Raw genomic sequence first — 19964 nt, forward strand, 5'->3', positions numbered from 1 at the left:
AATAAACAACACGGGTCTATTTTTTACCTGCAGCAGGTGACCAGGGCCAATACAAGTCTATGGATCTGTGTCAAACACGTACAGTACACGGATGTCATCCGTGTGTCATCCGTGTGCTGTTTAGGAGACGCTGTGTAAATTCATTCTTTCTTAATCGATACCGGAAAAACGCTGGTTCCTCGCTGATCCAAAACTATGCCGATACCGGTTTTATACAGACTTATGAAGGAGGCCTACCGTTGATGAAACTTAGATCCAAACCACAGATGGCCTTTTTGTTTCATACATGTAAAATCGCTGACGTGTGAATGAGCCCAACAGCTTAGGGCCGCGAGGTGCATGATCCTAAACAGGATAGATCTGAAATTACTAACAGATTAAAGCGGTTGATTGATTATCACAAACCAGACCCAATTTTTAGGTCTCTATATATGAATTTTTTCCAGAAACGCCCAACAGTCTCGGTTTATACCTATCTTACAGCCATGACCTAATTTCTTGAGTCAAGCCTCCTGTCACTACTGAAATGACCCGGGCATTGTCAATACCCAGGAATAGAAATAGCACAGCAGCTAAATTATTAAGCAGGGCTGTGGTCCCCGTGTGGCCTCTGAACGGCATACAGTGATTATTATTATTTCCTTCTGCAAAAAGCTTTGAGCTTTTTTGTGAATTTGTGCACATGACATCATTGACGTTGACCTCTGGTTTCCTCCTGCTTTTTTTTTTTCCTTCTCTCCTTTCCTTAACTGAAAGCTAAATCCTTCTGCCTTATCAGCGCCCGCCCGGCATTGTGTACAAGCAGAAATTGCAGATGAGAGTGAATATTCTCCAGCACAGATGCTGCTGTTACTATGGGGACGCGGGAGCCAATGAGCGGCCGACGCTGCGGACGGTTCTATGATGCTGAGACAAGATGGTGAATTCTACCTCTGCCTCTCATTCATTCCCTCCAGCTGATGCAAAACACGCACCCAGGGTGTAGAGGAGCACGTCAATGAGAGCTCAGCCATCAGCTGCAAAACCAAAAAAAACCAGACCCTCATTATTATTTTTTTTGCTACCTTATTGAGGGTTGTTGTTTTTTTTTTTTTTCTTTGACCTCGATTACTCTCGGCTGTTTAGATTTATTTCGGCTTTCCATAACAAGTCCCCATAGAGGGATGATAGCACGCAGCCCTTGAAGATGGTTACATCACAGGCTGACTGGTGAGGACCAGGCTGGACCGTAGATTGCAGCAGACACATCGCCTACAGAGCTCTCCCATCCAGAACCAACTCGTCCGAACGTGACCGTCCTGTCGACATTGACCATGGCCTGTCGAAGGTGTTATTTGTGAGTAACCCCTTTTATATTTTTTTATCTCTCCCTACCGTGACATTGATACATGACATCCATTTACAGATCCGTTAACAGCGTTGCCTTCGATGATCAACAAACCGTCGTAACGTTCCGATTTACTGGAGATTTAGAAGCGAAATCCTCCCCTGGGGGTGGTGGGGGGGTTCAGCATATTAATCTCGGGAAGGGGGTGATCTCGAAATTGTGGAACATGAAAAAGTTTTTTTTTATTTTAAGGTGATGATGACATTAACCGGCTCGGTATGAAGGGTCAGCAGCACTCAAATAGAAAATGCTTCGTCATTATAGGCTGTACATGTCCTAAGGGTATAGTCAGGAATAGTGCTATAGACTGACCTGGCCATGGAAATAAAGGACTGGATGCTCACTATGCAGTTGTGTTAGTGCTGGCAGTCACCAGGTTAGTAGTCGCAGGTTTTACAGGAATATTGACTGGTCCTAGTGCATCAAGCATTACGGAGACATTCCTAGTGTTGACTTACGTATTCTGTGCATTGATGGTTAGTTAGGTGAATAATACTAAAGCATTGATTCCATATAGGTGAATATTACTGTGCAATGATGGTTTATGTATACTCCTATTATATGCATCATATAAATACTATTAGGCATTGATTTATGTGTGTGTTGATGACTATTACTATGCATTGATGGTATACGTGGACTTACAGTAGGTGTGTATTACTATGCATTTATGGTTTATGTATTGATGGCATATGTGTATTTAGAGGAATATTATTATGCATTAATGATATATATATATGTATATACACACTATATACATATATACATACATACACATCTATAGATATACAGTACATACACACACACAGCTATATTACACATGTATACACACACACTGATATACATACACACACACAGCTATATTACACATGTATACACACACATTGATATACATACACACCCGCACAGCTATATTACACATGTATACACACATATAGATATACATGCATACACGTATAGCTATATGTATACACACATATATACATTGTACATATACACATATATAGATATACGCACATGTACATATATATGTGTGTGTGTGTGTGTGTGTGTGTGTGTGTGTGTGTGTGTGTGTGTGTGTGTGTGTGTGTGTGTGTGTGTGTGAAAACACGCATCTTGTCTATATAAAGTAAGTTTCTAAGTGTGTTTCCATGCACAGACCCAATAATGTCAAAACCCTGACGGCATAATATTTATCTAACAAACGCCATCTCCAAGGTCGAAATCGATCCTATAATTGCATTACCTGCATTTCGGAGCTGGTACACCCATATTCTGTTGATGGGTTACAATACTGGTGTCAGAAAATTGCATTAACAAATGAGAATATTCATTTTCAAGCTCCATATGCAGCCATTTTGGAATACAACATTCATCAATTGGGTATTAAGTTACATTTAGGAGGCGGTAAGCCAAGAATACAACTGTGCCTAATGTTGTTGAGTGCTGCGTTTTGGAATTTCAAGGCGGGCTACCGGTAGAATATTACTTTATGACAATATGGTTGTTAGGATGGCATTATAGCTGGTTTCAACCCCTGGCGCCTTTATGTATAATGTTTTTTTTATATTTCCTTTGGGGGGTTAGAAGGCTTCTCAATGACATTTTATACCAAAGCTGCAACTAATCACCTGTCATTCCTTCAGATGAATGATGAATGCTTGGACTTACTGCCGGTGCCTGCCCGGTTGCAGTAAATAATTAAACCATTGCTGAATCTTTTCTTAACTTGCATGGTGGACACACGTCCATTCCCATAGAGATAGTTCTATAACCATTAACATGATGAACGCGTCTTATATCTATTACTCTTAGAGTTGATCATTTAGCTTCAATTTGCTCCTTTTCTGCGCTTTCTATACAAGTACACAGGGTCACATCTCCGGCGTTATTGCACACCAAACCAGCTGCCATTTTTAATCACACACTAATACATTTCTATCAAGGTCTTCTATGGTCGGATTAGCGCACAGAGGAATTCCCAGGACTAAGCTCAATACACATAGTAAATTCGAAGGGTATTAGCTCGAAAAAGGCCTAAGGCGTTTCATGATATTTTTTTCTTCTGTCCATTAACAATTATATCGTTAGCTAAGAACACATAGACTTGCATTGGTAAGAATGATCAAAATTGGACAAGACCCCGTGATTTTATGCTGATCATGTAGTCTGCAAAAAAACAACAACATATGAACAAACTCCTAGACTATATAAGGTACCAGTTCTATCCGTAAAAAACACAGATAGAACTTACATTGAAAAACTGATGTCCGAATGAGCTCTGAATGTTATTTCTAAGAATGGTCTCTCATGATAAACCGGTATACTTCGAAACGCGTTGACTAATAAACCGCTATTAAAACTCTTTGATCCTGGGATCCAATTCTGAATACCTTTGATCCAAGATGCTGGTATTGTTGGCACCACATATTCAAACCCCACTAATCCTCCTACCCATTTCTAAGAGTAGGACATAGAAGTTTAATAAATAGGAAAGTAATAGAATATTTCTACAGACAAGTTCAAGGGAAACCAATGACTGGAAATAAAAAATTTGCAGGAAATAGTTGATAGCTACAGAACAGTGTGTGATCAGAACCTGGGCTTTAGTTCCTGATTTTAGTTGTCCATTTTCCACACTGCTATTATAAATAATTACTTTTACCGTAAATTTTCTCTTAAAGAAAATTAAAAGAAGAAAATAAAACTTATCCTCATGGATCTCCTTAAACTCCATTTCTGACACTGTTCAGCCCCGCTGGTTTCTACTTCTTGACGCTGTCTTAACAAAATGGATCTAGGTAGAAATGCAAGCTCAGCCAATCACTGACTGAGGTGGCACAGCCAATCACTGACTGAGGTGGCTCAGCCAATCACTGACTGAGGTCGCTCAGCCAATCACTGACTGAGGTGGTTCAGCCAATCACTGACTGAGGTGGGTCACCACTGCGGTCAGTGATTGGCTGAGTAAGCATTGCCGTCATGTTAATACAGGACAAGAAAGTAGAGACCAGCAAAGCATTGGAACAGGAGCTGCAGGGAGTGAGGATAAGTAGAGTTTCCTATTTTCAAACCGTTCTGAGGCCTTTCAGGAATATTTTTTATGGGAAGCCAATTTCATCTCAATGACTTGTACTCCAACTATAGATACACAAATTGACACACATTACAAGACCAGTTTTACATGAAGCCTAAAGAAAGTTGACATTCCCAACATTTTAAACATTGAGGAAGAAATTCTGGGGGCTGTATATTCTGACATTAATAGGGCTCCTCTAAGGACAATTAGTGCTAATTCATGCCAATATATACTATAGAATAATTTAGTCACTGAATTCTAATTTCAGGAGCCAATTCATTTTTTACTTTTATGCTGCTCATCTGTAGAGAGAACGCTTCTCCTTGTGCAGAGCGCCAAGCCAACGTAAGGAGGCTTATAGGTCATGCAATTCTCCTATTGTGGTGGCAATCCTAAAATACAATATTGACCCAAGTGACTTAGGATAAGAAGCCAAGCTAGGCACTCCATTTGTAGACATGTGCTTCAGGGTATTTGTCCCTCAGTGCAAAGAAAGAGACCTGATTTGGATAGATGAGAGGCATCTGACGAGTTCCAAGGGGAACATTTCTCATTGTGAAGAATGCAAAGACAGTGTAAGGAGACAAGACATGCAATGCTCCACTAGGAAATTAAATGTGCTAAATAGCCTCTTTAGAGAAGTAGAGGACTTGAATTAGAAACGTTCCCTCTTAGATCTCCAGCCATAGTCCTCACACTCAACCAAATTGATCTCCTTCTTTGCACTGAGGAGGGGCAAACAGCCTCTGGTTTGGCTTCCTTTCCTAAGTCATGTGGCAAGACTCATCAAAGGGTTACATTAAAGGTCCAATAAAGGGTCTTTTAGAATTGCTACCCAAATACGTGGCACTAGAGTTGAAGTCCTCTTCCCCTTTGAAGATGTTAATTGCATCATCTTTAGAGGTGACTCTATGGAAGGGTAGATGTGCTCAACAGGTCTCCATTGAGTGCCCTTTTGTTTCCTCCCATAATGAACACCTCTGCTGTAAATGTAAATTACTATAATACATATAGGAAGAAGGTATGGTGACACCAGTGCAATATAATAAGCAGAATGCAACACAATATGGAGTATTGTGATTATTTGTTGTTCGTAGGGCAGAAGCAGCGTTTCAAAGCACTTGTAGGGTTCATGGGCAATCATGCTGTATGCTTGTCAAAATAAATGGAGGTAAACAATTCCCTACCAACACTTTCTCCTGACCTAGCAATCCAGTACTGGGGACTAGTCGCCATGTTCCTTTCCAGCAGGGTATGGGGAATGTTCCCTTTTGTGAGAGTGATTTCTTGATTGAGAACATGTGTGGCAATAATCAGGCCCGCATGTGGTTAGGGAATTTGAACTCAGCTTCCCAAAGATGTTATAAACCAGAGTTAATGTATGGAGTTTTTCCTGGGTGGGAAGGGGGGTGGGCAATCAATTTTTCACACAGGGCCCTGAAGGTTTGGATTTTTTTTCCCTTAATAATAAAGGCCTTCATTTAAGAAGTGCTTTTTGTGTTTATTTGTTTTCTCTTTGTCTAATATTTGCATTTGTTTGGTGATCTGAAACATTTAAGTGTGACAAATATGCAACAGAATAGGAAATCAGGAAAGGGGCAAACACTTTTTCAAACAGCTGTATTTATCCCCAGTCTCGAGTTTCTGTTCTCCATCACTAATGATGATGTGATTATGTTACATGACAGCACCGATGGGACAAGGACAGAAAGTCATGTCTTTAGATAGTGCTCAATGGTAGAAGGATCCTACTTAGGAATATACACATTACAACCCCTGGCAAAAATTATGGAATCACCGGCATTGGAGAATGTTCATTCAGTTGTTTAATTTTGTAGAGAAAAAGCAGCTCACAGACATGGCACAAAACTAAAGTAATTTCAAATGGCAACTTTCTGGCTTTAAGAAACACGAAAAGAAATCAAGAACAAAAAATGTAGTAGTCAGTAATGGTTACTTTTTTAACCAAGCATAGGGGAAAAATTATGGAATCACTCAATTCTGAGGAAAAAATGATGGAATCACCCTGTACATTTTTAGAACCAAAACTAACACCTGCATCAAATTAGATCTGCTCGTTAGTCAGCATCTAAAAAGGCGTGATCACACCTTGGAGAGCTGTTGCACCAAGTGGACTGACATGAATCATGGCTCCAACACAAGAGATGTCAATTGAAACAAAGGAGAGGATTACAAACTCTTAAGAGGGTAAATCATCACGCAATGTTGCAAAAGATGTTGGTTGTTCACAGTCAGCTGTGTCTAAAATCTGGACCAAATACAAACAACATGGGAAGGTTGTTAAAGGCAAACATACTGGTAGACCAAGGAAGACATCAACGCGTCAAGACCAGAAACTTCAAGCAATATGCCTCCAAAACAGGAAATGCACAACAAAACAAATGAGGAAAGAATGGGTGGGACCTGGAGTCAACGTCTGTGACTGAACTGTAAGAAGCCACCTAAAGGAAATGGGATTTACATACAGAAAAGCTAAATGAAAGCCATCATTAACACCTAAACAGAAAAAAACAAGGTTACAATGGGCTAAGGAAAAGTAATCGTGGACTGTGGATGACTGGATGAAAGTCATTTTCAGTGATGAATCGCGAACCTGCATTGGGCAAGGAGATGAGGCTGGAACTTTTGTTTGGTGCTGGTCCAATGAGATTTATAAAGATGACTGCCTGAAGAGAACATGCACATTTCCACAGTCATTGATGAAATGGGGCTGCATGTCAGGTAAAGACACTGGGGATATGGCTGTCATTACATCTTCAATAAATGCACAAGTTTATGTTGATATTTTGGACACTTTTCTTATCATATCAATTGAAAGGATGTTTGTGGATGATGAAATCATTTTTCAAGATGATAATGCATCCTGCCATAGAGCAAAAACTGTGCAAACATTCCTTTAAAATAGACACATAAGGTCAATGTCATGGCCTGCAAATAGTCCGGATCTCAATCCAAATTGAGAATCTTTGGTGGAAGTTGAAGAAAATGGCTCCAACCTGCAAAGCTGATCTGGCAACAGCAATCAGAGAAAGTAGGAGCCAGATTGATGAAGAGTCCTGTGTGACACTCATTAAGTCCATGCCTCAGAGACTGGAAGCTGTTATAAAAGCCAGTGGTGGTGCAACAAAATACTAGTGATGTGTTGGAGTGTTTTTTTGTTTGTCTGCATTTCATGATTCCATAATTTTTTTTCCACAGAATTGAGTGATTCCATCATTTTTTCCCTATGCTTGGTTCTTCTGTAAAGGGGAGGCCTGCACGGATACTTTCACCCTGGGGATAGACTGAACCAGGTCCATAGGCACCATCTTCCAAGGGCTTCATACCAGCTACCTCTATTGTCCATGTAGTCATGTCCATGATATGACCACACTGTTGTGGAAGCAATTGTTGTTATTGGGTTTGTTTTAAAGGGAACCTGTCATGTTCAGAAAAGCTATAAACCCTGAGATATAGGGGTAATCTGCAGGTAAATAGTATTTACTCCTGTGTAGCTGGCTACAGGGAGAAAATGTAGTTTTTATTCTTCCTGCAGCCGCTTGCTTCCATTCATCGGGATGGTGCAGAGAGAGGTTACAGCTGTGATCTGTCACTTTGATTAACAGCCTGATCAGTAACAGCCCCCTCACTGCCTCTATAAGGCTAAGATCAACGACCATAGGTTTTCTCATGTGATAAAATCAGGCCGATTATGCAAATGATATTGTGATCAAATTCTGATCAGAGTTTGATCACAGTGTCAGCCTAGAGCGATGTGATTCTCTCAGATGAGAGAATTAGAGCACACTGTGAGAAGATGGAGAACAAAATTTCAGGCATTGTGTCAGTGCATTGAAATCAAACTGCACTCAGATGTCATCGAAGTACAGTCCGATGGCATCCACACACTCATTGACTTGCATGGACGAACGCGATCCAAAAAAAATCTGACATGTGAGCTGCCCCATGGAATAACATTGGTCTGAGTATGAGCCGATGTTTTGTTTGATCACACTCGGATGCATAATATGGTCATGTGAGCGCGCCCGAACTGGAAGTGAGTCGCTACAGGGAGAAGAAAACTTCATTTTCTCCCTGTAGCCGCTGCTCCAGTAAGCTGCCCACACAGGTTTTAAATGCTTGCTATTTACCATAGCTGTGAAAAAAAAGACATGGACTGCGCGTAAAAGCTTATACATTGATCTATTGCAGCTAAGTAAAATTTTACAAGACTGAACACAAGATTCTTAGTTTAAGGCTACTTTCACACTAGCGTTAACTGCAATACGTCGCAAATGCGTCGTTTTTGCGAAACGCCGCATCCAGCAAAAGTTTTTGCTGGATACGTTTTTTCGTCATAGAGTAACATTAGCGACGCATTTGCGACGCATTTGCGACGCATTGCCAAACGGTGAATCCGTTTTGCGACGCTTGGGCGTATGGTAGCGGACCGTCGGGAGAAAAAAACGCTACATGTAACGTTTTTTGCTCCCGACGGTCCGCTTTTTCCGACCGCGCATGCGCGGCCGGAACTCCGCCCCCACCTCCCCGCACTTCCCCGCACCTCACAATGGGGCAGCGGATGCGTGGGAAAAATGCATCCGCTGCCCCCGTTGTGCGGCGGGGACAACGCTAGCGTCGGGGACCTCGGCCCGACGCACGGCGACGGGCCGAGCCCGACGCTAGTGTGAAAGTAGCCTAACATTCTGATCAGATGATCAGACTGTATTAAGTCCATGGCCACGTCACAGTGAAAAACTCAATGAGTTCAACCAAGAACTTCATGTTCAATTTTGTAAATGTTTGCTTGGCTTAAATAGATCAATGTTTGATTTTTGGATATACGGTCCATGCCTTTCTCTACAGTTATGTAGCATTTAAACACTTTTACCTGCATACCAACCCTATAGCTACAGGTAAGGCCACGTTCACACATTCAGTATTTTGTCGGTATTTCACATTAGTATCTGTGATCCTAAACCAGGAGTGGAACAATGAGAGTTAAAGTATAATAGAAACACGTCACCACTTCTGTATTTTTCACTCTCTCCTGGTTTTGGCTACAAATACTGATGTGAAATACTGACCAAATGCTCAACATGTGACCGCAGCCTTATACTTTTCCTCTGATTGTTCCACTCCTGATTTTTGGCTTAAGAATACTGATGTAAAATGCTGAGCAAATGCTCAACGTGTGAACGTGGCCTAAATAGCATTTCTGCGGGTCACAGGTTCCCTTTAAACACTGTTGAGCACAGGGTGTCATGTTGAGCCAATAAGCACATTTTGGTTGCCATACCGAATGGTATGTAGCAGGACATTAACTTATTGTGGATATTATTGCGGAGAAGCTGCACATTTTATTGTTTGCACTGCAAAGGGTGAAATTCAGACCTACATTTGCAGCAATTGTCATATTGTGGATTTACAAAATTTGTGCCGTGCGTATTTCTCTCTGCATATCTACTATATAATTGTCTAAGGGGTACTTCCGTCTGTCTGTCCTTCTGTCTGTCTGTCCTTCTGTCTGTCACGGATATTCATTGGTCGCGGCCTCTGTCTGTCATGGAATCCAAGACGCTGATTGGTCTCGCGAGCTGCCTGTCATGGTTGCCGCGACCAATCAGCGGCAGCCACAGTCCGATTAGTCACTCCCTACTCCCCTGCAGTCAGTGCCCGGCTCCCGCTCCATACTCCCCGCAGTCACCGCTCACACAGGGTTAATGCCAGCGGTAACGGACCGCGTTATGCCGCGGGTAGCTCACTCCATTACCGCCGCTATTAACCCTATGTGATCAAGTTTTTACTATTGATGCTGCCTATGCAGCGTCAATAGTAAAAACATCTAATGTTAAAAATAATAATTAAAAAAAAAAATCATTATATACTCACCTTCCGCCGCCTTTCCCGCTCCTCGCGACGCTCCGGTGACCGCTCCATGCAAGCGTCAGGTTCCGGTGGCAAGGATGGTGTGCGAGAAGGACCTGCCATGACATCACGGTCATGTGACCGCGACGTCATCACAGGTCCTGCGCGCCTGCGCGAGAAGGACCTGCCATGACGTCACGGTCATGTGACCGTGACGTCATCACACCCTGGGACCGGAAGCTGCCGCCTGCACCGCACACAGGCGACAGAATTACAAGGGGCCCTCGAAAGGTGAGTATATGTTTATTTTTTATTTTTTAACCTGTGACATATGTGGCTGGGCAATATACTACGTAGCTGGGCAATATACTACGTGACTGGCCAATATACTACGTGGCTCTGTGCTGTATACTACGTCGCTGTGCAATATACTACGTGGCTCTGTGCTGTATACTACATCACTGGGCAATATACTACGTAACTGGGCAATATACTACATGGCTGGGCAATATACTACGTCACTGGGCAATATACTACGTGGCTGGGCAATATACTACGTGGCTGGGCAATATACTACGTGGCTGGGCAATATACTACGTGGCTGGGCAATATACTACGTGGCTGTGCAATATACTACATAACTGGGCAATATACTACGTAACTGGGCAATATACTATGTGGGCTGTGCAATATACTACGTGGACATGCATATTCTAGAATACCTGATGCGTTAGAATTGGCCACCATCTAGTGTATGATATTTCCTAAATTTCATGCACTATGCTGGCACTGTAAAACAAATGGATTTTCAGCGAGCGCTTATGCAACAGAACCTCTGCTGTATTTTCACACTGTGTGAACTTCACTTTAATGTGCCTATGACTGTTTGTATCTCAGTTATAATTATTGGCATATTTCATACTGGGGTCTTGTGAAATGTATTGCTATTGTAACACAGGCGGCTTAACTTGCTGGGTTAAATCCACAGTAAAAATGAACAGCATTTCAGCAACAGAATGATCGTGCAACAGATTTGTAAATCTGAAGCAGATTTATTTTCCCACGCAGTTCTATATACTGCGGCAAAATTTTCTGCCAAGGATCTGACTGAAAAATGAATGTGATTCGGAAGCAAAGTCCGCACATATACACGGACATTCTGCTTCAAAATCGCTGTGGTTTTCAACCAACTACATTGAACAAATGTCTCTGTGCAAAGAATTTTCACACACTTGTACTGCCTCCAAAGGTTGCCCCTTACCTAGAACTAGGGGTTGCCTGAGTTTGAAAAAGTCTATCTATGGTGATAGTTTTAGGATGTGTTCACACTCAGTATTTTTGCCAAGTTTTTAAAGAGGTGTTTGGAGAGTTTCCACTCAGTGGCTATGTACACATAACATCATTTTTCAGGCTGATTCTACCCGGAAGTGCCAAGAAACAAAACACAAAACATTTAGTCTTTTGTTACTTCTTTTAACCGCTTCAAAGTTTGGAAACCCTGAAGTGGTTAAAAGAAGAAACATGTTCATTCCTCAGGTGGCTCCGTAAGGCCAGTCTCACACGTCCAGATAATTCCGGTACCGGAAAAATCGGTACCAGAGTTATCCGTGTCCGTGTGTCCGTGTGCTCACGTGGCACATCAGTATGGCACACGTGCGGCAGCCGTGTGCCGACTGAGGACCACACGGACTGTGCAGGAGACAGCGCTAGAGTTAAGCGCTGTCCCCTGCTTTTGGTGCTGAAGCCGGCATTCATTCCTTCTCCCCAGCAACGTTCGCTGGAGAGAAGGAAAGAAAAATCAAGTTGTTTTTTTTTGAGTGTGTTTAAAATAAAGTTCGTGGTCACCTCCCACCTCCCACTCCCTGTGTGCCCGCCCGCTTGCATTAAAATGCTCACCCAGCTCCCGTGATGCCTCCTCTCAGCGCCGGCAGCTTGTCCTGTGTGAGCGGTCACGTGGTACCGCTCATTACAGTGATGAATATGCGGCTCCACCCCTATGGGAGGTGGAGCCGCATATTCATCACTGTAATGAGCGGTACCACGTGACCGCTCACACAGGACAAGCTGCCGGCGCTGAGAGGAGGCATCGCGGGAGCTGGGTGTGTATTTTAATGCAAGCGGGCGGGCGCACAGGGGGTGGGAGGCGGGAGGTGACCACAAACTTTATTTTAAACACAAAAAAAATTAAAAAAACCTTGATTTTTCATTCCTTCTCTCCAGCGAACGCTGCTGGGGAGAAGGAATGAATGCCGGCTTCAGCACCAAAACAGGGTACAGCGCTTAATTCTAGCGCTGTTTCTCATGCAGCGGTACGTGCACATGGAGGAGAGTGCACACTGTTCTCCGTGTGCACGTGTGCGGGACACTTTGCGGACCGTGCTGCCGGAGAAACGTAGATATGTCTCCGTGTTTTGCACACGGTCACACAGTCCGCGAAAAATCACTGACATGTGGAGAGACACATTGATTTTAATGTGTCTACGTGTGTCAGTGTCTCCGGTACGTGAGGAAACTGTCACCACACGTACCGGAGCCATTGACGTGTGAAACAGGCCTAATAGAAGATATAGGCAAAAGATGCTGGCATGAAAATGAGCGCAAAAATGACGGTGGAGTAACTTCAGGAACCCCATCTAAAAAGTGCTCAATAAATGTAAAAAAAAAGAATGAACAGATGCACTACAATGGAAAGAAGACATTCTGATCACATGTTCTTTTTTTTTTTTTAATTGCTTCAGGCTTTGAAAACTGGGAAGCAGCGAAAAAAGAAAAAAGATAGCCACAAAAACGTCATAGAAAAGGGAAAAGCACAACTGACGTTTTCCTGAAGCTTCTTCTGCTACAAAAACAATACCGGCGTCTAAGACGTCATTCTCTTGAAGGCTGTGTTCACATGCCGAGAAAGTACAGGTCCTGTCTGGTTTCTGTTTTCTTTTAAGAATTGAAGAAAAAGTTCTGCATTCAGGACTTTTTTTTCCCATTCCAAAATTGGTCCCCAAAAAGACCCCATAATAATCAATGGGGTCTCTATGCTTACGTTTTCCTACCTGACGCAACTGATTACTTAATCCAGGACAGACAGGTTGTCCACATGGACATGCGATGAGATAATTAGAAATAGGATAATTTCTCCATAAATCACAGAATAGATATTTTGTGTTGTTCTAATACAGAATATTCATTTTAGAGAAGAGACCCATGACATCAATATTCTTTTATCCTTTCAGTGTTGGATATAAGCTGCTCCTCACTATCTCTGCCTCACATCTACGTATAAAAGCGGTTTTCCATATCTCAGATGTTCTTTGTAACAAAATGTTCTCTAGTCTGGTCTAGTTTATTCAATGTTTTATTCTGTTATTCATTGCATTAATAAGAGGCACGGCATGACGGTTCTGGTGCGAATTCTCTACAAATGCCATACAATTACTTAGTGAGAGAGGTCAATGGAGCCTAAATTACAGAACTGAAAATCGTAGTGATGTGTCCTTGAGCAATGTCACCGATTGATGTTGAATTGACCAATTTGCCGTTTCCAGTAAAGGACACATTTAAGACCACGTGCACACATTGAGTATTTGGTGAGTTTTTTACCTCAGTATTTGTAAGCCAAAACCAGGAGTGGAACAATTACAGGAAAAGTATAATAGAAACACGTCACCACTTCTGTATTTATCACCCACTCCTGGTTCTGGCTTATAAATACTGAGGTAAAATACTGACTAAATACTAAACGTGTGAACATGGCCTTAAATGGGCCCTAAACTGGAAGGGCCAAATTGGTCAATTAAAAATAAATCGGTGACATTGCTCAAGAACACATCACTACGATTTTCAGTTCTGTAATTTGAGCTAAATTGACCCCTCTCACTAAGAAATTGTATGGCATTTGTAGAGAAGAATACATTCTAAATTCTAGTATGTATATAAGGCCATGGTCACACATTCAGTGAGTTTTTTTTACCTCAGGATTTGTAAGCCAAAACCAGGAATGGATCAGTCAGAAGAAATGGAAACACATCACCACTTCTGTATTTATCACCCATTCCTGGTTTTGGCTTACAAATACTGAGGTAAAAAACTCAATAAATTCTCAACATCTGCACGTGGCCTTAGGCTGCCGTCACACTAGCAGTATTTGGTCAGTATATTACATCAGTATTTGTAAGCCAAAACCAGGAGTGGAACAATTGGAGGAAAGGTATAATAGAAACATATGTACCACTTCTGCATTTACCACCCACTCCTGGTTTTGGCTTACAAATACTGAGGTAAAAAGCTCAATAAATTCTCAACATGTGCACGTGGCCTTATAGAGGTATGGTAGTCGAATTTTGTATTTTTCTCAAATGAGGTATACATGAGATTTTCTCAAACCATATATTACAAAGTTTCTTATCTTCACCTGTACTGTTTGTTTATGGAAAAAAAAGTTTCAATACTATTTCACCTTTTTTCGTTTTGGCTTCAGGATCTGCACACAATTGGCCTCATGACCTTATCTGTGCAGGTCCCTTTGTGTCAGAGATCAGTACACAAAGCTATTTTTTTTCTTAGGTCCATGGCCATCGATGGACACATTAGGTGGATGTTTTGAGAAGAAACAAAAAAAAAATGCAGAGGACGCCATAACACGTATTGTTTGTCGGATAAAGGCGCTTTCATTCTAATGGGATCCTGACAGGAGATTTATGCTGCCCGAATCACAGGCAGCATGGCTCTGACAATAGCTATTTCCGATGTGTATGTTGCAGTGTTTCAGGGAAATCACACTTTGAAAAGCTGTCCGGGATGTGTACATCTCAGATAACCAGTCCAAGGTCTCTGGTGGCTTCTCTAAACTCTGGTGGCTTCTCCCCACCTTGATGACTTCTCCCCACCTTGATGACTTCTCCCCACCTTGATGACTTCTCCCCACCCTGCTGCTCTTGACATACAGGTTTCTCCCTGATGATGAGTATATAGGGAAAGACCAGTATGATGGATAGTGGAGTAGGGAGAAGCCACCAGGGATCTGATTTGGACAAGTCCTCCTAGACTCATAGATCTGGCAAGCTTTCCCTGAAATGCCGCAACGTTTCAAACTGATATGTGCATGACGACTGCAAGAGCACAGCCAGTGTCTAGAAACCATGGACAGCATGAATATCTTCTCAGGTTCCCATTAAATGATTGCAATGGGAAAGTTATTATTTTTTTGTATCCTGACAAAGAAATGTAATTTTTAGTTTTTGAACAACCATTTTAAAACAGTCCCTTCCTCTAGAGAAGTCATATTTTCCATTAGGATCTAAAGTTCCTCATCCACTTCAGTATTCGGGAAACTCTTTAGGTGCCTCATTATTACTTGCGAGGAGGGGACGGGGGTTTGGAATAATAACGAATCAAATTCTCATAGACTTGCAAGAAAATCAGGACTCAGCAGTGTTGAAAAGTGGTTAACGCTCTGGCCAAATGTTTATTCTCTCGATTCTCTGTGATGTGTTCTCAAAATAGTCAGCTTCTTCTGGGACACAATATGGGATGTGTTCAGGCTGCTAGAACAGACCTGCAGACTTTAATGAGCAAAAACTCCTTGGAGTAAAGGAGGAATGGAGCTGGTCCTCGCTTGTTTAGAGTTCTTTGGAGTTGTATACCAGCTGTATCACTCCCTCGAGGGTGAGCTAGATTCAGAACGTATCTATTCTGAGAAACAAGTGTTTTGTCTGGAATGGAAATACAATTAGATCAATACTACATTCTCTTTGTATGTGGCTATTATTTCAGTGTTTTTAGTGTGCACTGTAGGTTTATATGGTTTGCTGTGCATGATATTTATTGTTTTCTGCTGTTCTTATTTTGTTGTTGTTCTTTTCCTTTCATGAAAGCGTACCTGTCGTTTTAAGTAACTCTTCAGAATAAGCAATCGTGTGTATATGAGAAAGAACACTCTTCCAGACCTTTATATGACTCGTATCCTAAATTATTCATGAGTTCATCACCCTCCAGACTTTATCTCTAATTTTCACTTGTTCCCAAACTAAAGTGGAGACAAGCTGCTATAATGTCTACCATACACAGCACACACAGGCAGACATAAGAAAATCCTGCTCTACTGTCTATATGTAGCACATGGTCAGGAGCAACAGCTTGCTTCATAGTATACAATAATACTGAGCAGTGTAGCTGTGATTCCAGCATTAGATAAGATTAAACACTAAAAAGCAGCTCCACTATCTTTCTGCCTCTTTCTCTCTGCTTCTCCCTCCTCCATCTCGTCTCAATAGAATGAAGAGAACAAATAGCGTTTTCTGGTGTGATGCCACCAAAGATAGGTGCAACTAGGGACATAGTAACAATGCTCATTTATGGTAATTGTGCTGTGGGCACAGGAAAAAACATGCGCCGGGTATCCACAAGGGATCACTTCTGCTCTTCTATCACCTATTCCTGGGATCTGCTCTGAGAGTAAAAATGGAGAAGTAGTGGACCTACGAGAGGTGTCAATACCAAACATTTTCAGGATCAGTTCCAGAGTCTTTCACTTTACCCAGTGATGGCTTCAGTCCTAAGCTGACCTTCCTCTCACACTAGCAGACACAAGAACCTGGAACTGAACCTGCAACATTTGGTATTTGCTCCTCCCGGTAGAGTTGAGAACTTCAGTAGTTCCTCCTGGAACTACATCCACTATCTCTCCATTGAATACTATAAGCAGCTGTAACCTGACTCTTCAGTGAGCACACAATATATCGTATCTTGAGCAAAGATGGATTTTATTATTTTTTCCAGAATGAACGATGACGTTGGAAGGTGAGGTGGAAGGAGAAGTTGATAAGTGGAGAAATTATATTTCTCTTATAAAGTTTCATATATTTGTACAATTGTTGCATTAACAGTGAGCATTTATCGTATGCTGTTATGCTAATCACCATGATCTGCGTAAGAACATTTCTCTGAGTGCCAATTATAAAATATACTAAATGAAGATTGGATTCTAAGTTTAGAACCGAGGAGTGATCGCTAAGAAACCGCACAGTGTCCTCACCAGAGTCCCACGAGTCCTAGGAAATTTTGTTTTTGCTTATTTTGTTTCTCATTAGGGAACAATGGCAGTTTAAGTAATGACTCAGATTAATTAGAATATAGCAGATGTGCACTTCCAGCCTACTGCACTTTTTTCCCATATTAATCAGAGAATTGGGAAAAGATTCCAGAATAGAGCTAGCATCAGGGGCTAGCAGTCATAGATAAGGAGCAAAAATGACAGAGCTTGCAAGCATGCCGATACTCTATCGTTTTTGCACCTTATCTATGACTGCTAGCCCCTGATGATTTAAGCAGTGATGAAAAATAATGAAACGCGTTGGGCTCAATAACCACTGAAAGTTCTGTTTGCTCTTTAAGCCACAGCGATAATCTCATAGGGAATTATACTCATCCATTGTGGGAATCTTATTTTTGTACTGCTAGCACAAATAGCACTTTCCGCAGACATCAGGGATAATTAGTAGCTACCGGGGGGGCAGAGGGTGCGAGCGTCCCGAGCTACGCAGCGCACCGATATAGTTACATTCTGAGGCAGAGCAGGGAGAATCGATCTCCCTGCCCTGCCGCTATGGGGCCCCTGAGGAGGCCAGGGGCCCGATGCCAGCAGTGGGCCTCCCCGCCTGTCATTGCAAGGTGAGATGTATCGGCATCTAGCCGATACAGCTCACCGTATTGATGAGGGAAGGAGCGTTACTCTCCTTCTCCCATCATCCCCCTGTCAGCGTCGCTCCGACACTGACAGTGGGCGTGATGACTTCACTACCCAGCGCCCACTGTCAGGAGATGAGCAGGAGCGGGAGCTCGGAGCACCACTGGAACAAGGAGGAAGAGAGGTGAGTATTGTGTTTTTTTTATGTGGGCTGCCTTATACTACAGGTCTGCCTTTGGGGGTGCTGCTTTATACTACAGGGTCTGCCTATGGGGGTACCTTCTTATACTACAGGGTCTGCCTATAGGAGTACTGTCTTTTCCTACAGGGTCTACCTATGGGGTGCTGCCTTATACTACAGGGTCTGCCTATGGTGGTGCTGCCTTATACTACAGGGTCTGCCTATGGGGGTACTGTCTTTTACTACAGGGTCTACCTATGAGGTGCTGCCTTATACTACAGGGTCTACCTATGGGGTGCTGCCTTATACTACAGGGTCTGCCTATAGGGGTACTGCCTTATAATACAGGGTCTGCCTATGGGGTACTGTCTTATACTACAGGGTCTGCCTATGGGGTACTGTCTTATACTACAGGGTCTGCCTATGTGGTGCTGCCTTATACTACAGGATCTGCCTATGGGGTGCTGTCTTATACTACAGGGTCTGCCTATGGGGGTGCTGCCTTGTGCTATATTGATATTGAGGACTATCTGGTGCATTATACTATATGAAGGTTATGTATGGGGCCATCATACAGTGTGGGGATTACAGTGAAGGAGCCATCATACAGTGTTGGAGCCATCAAACAGTTTGGAGGCTACTAAGGGGTCAGTATACTGTGAGGTTGTACTATACAGTGAGGTGGCATTATACTGTGTATAGGGGAGCTGTACAGGGGGTTAGACTCGGGACTTTATTAAATGTAAAGTGGGCACTTATTGTTATAGGGGAACTCAGGTTACTGTGACTGTCAAAGAGGCACACATGGCAATATTGCTTTCTAGTTGGCAAAATATGGGCAGTGTTTTCTAGGGCACTTGCACCCGGCATTACTATATTATAGAAGGGTGCTTTAGAATTTAGAAGGCACAGAGAACCACACAGCAGGTGCAGTAATAGCGACACATACAGCAGCAGCGGCTCAGTATTTGGATATCTGGTGCAGTAATAGGGACACATATGGCAGCAGCGGCTCAGTATTGGGGTATCAGGTGCAGTAATAGGGACACATATGGCAGCAGCGGCTCAGTATTGGGGTATCAGTTGTAGTAATAGGGACACATACGGCAGCAGCGGCTCAGTATTGGGGTATCAGATGCAGTAATAGGGACACACAGCAGCAGCGGCTCAGTATTTGGATATCAGGTGCAGTAATAGGGACACATATGGCAGCAGCGGCTCAGTATTGGTGTATCAGTGGAAGTAATAGGGTCACACGGCAGCAGCGGCTCAGTATTGGGGTATCAGGGGCAGTAATAGGGACACATACAGCAGCAGCAGCTCAGTATTGGGTATCAGGGGCAGTAATAGGGACACATACGGCAGCAGTGGCTCAGTATTGGGGTATCAGGGGCAGTAATAGGGACACATATGGCAGCAGCGGCTCAGTATTTGGATATCAGGTGCAGTAATAGGGACACATACGGCAGCAGCAGCTCAGTATTGGGGTATCAGGTGCAGTAATAGGGACACATACGGCAGCAGCGGCTCAGTATTGGGGTATCAGCAGGATGAGGAGTTTGTGCAGGTTGGGAATAGATGGTGATAGCTCAAAATATGAGATGTGAAACTTGTCTTTGTTGCTGGAAGAAGTTGTCATGTCGGTCTGGGCCAGATGGAAAAGACGGGAAAAATGAATGATTCCATCACAAAGGATGTCAGCGGTAAGTCATTATCTGTAACTGTGCTGTGATCTGTTATATGTTTTGTATCGATGGTTTCTACCACTGAC

At 42.6% G+C, this 19964-nt stretch overlaps 1 protein-coding gene across 16 annotated transcripts in view; it reads left to right on the top strand.

Annotated features, from left to right (window-relative positions):
• The window catches only part of IQSEC1 (IQ motif and Sec7 domain ArfGEF 1), a 746975-nt gene that overhangs the window by 363526 nt on the left and 363485 nt on the right, over positions 1–19964 (top strand). For 2 of the 16 annotated variants that reach the window (XM_077277643.1, XM_077277650.1), the window contains exon 1: positions 910–1336. The exons of 9 other annotated variants lie outside the window; for them this stretch is intronic. In XM_077277643.1, coding sequence (XP_077133758.1) covers positions 1314–1336 — 23 coding nt within the window. In that variant the 5' untranslated portion in view covers positions 910–1313. Of the gene's footprint in view, positions 1–890; positions 1337–19964 lie in introns of those variants that run through there. 5 more of the 16 variants (XM_077277656.1, XM_077277659.1, XM_077277658.1 and 2 more) reach the window with 4 other exon arrangements.

This window comes from Ranitomeya variabilis, chromosome 8 (genome assembly GCF_051348905.1).
Source record: "Ranitomeya variabilis isolate aRanVar5 chromosome 8, aRanVar5.hap1, whole genome shotgun sequence".
NCBI lineage: Eukaryota > Metazoa > Chordata > Amphibia > Anura > Dendrobatidae > Ranitomeya > Ranitomeya variabilis.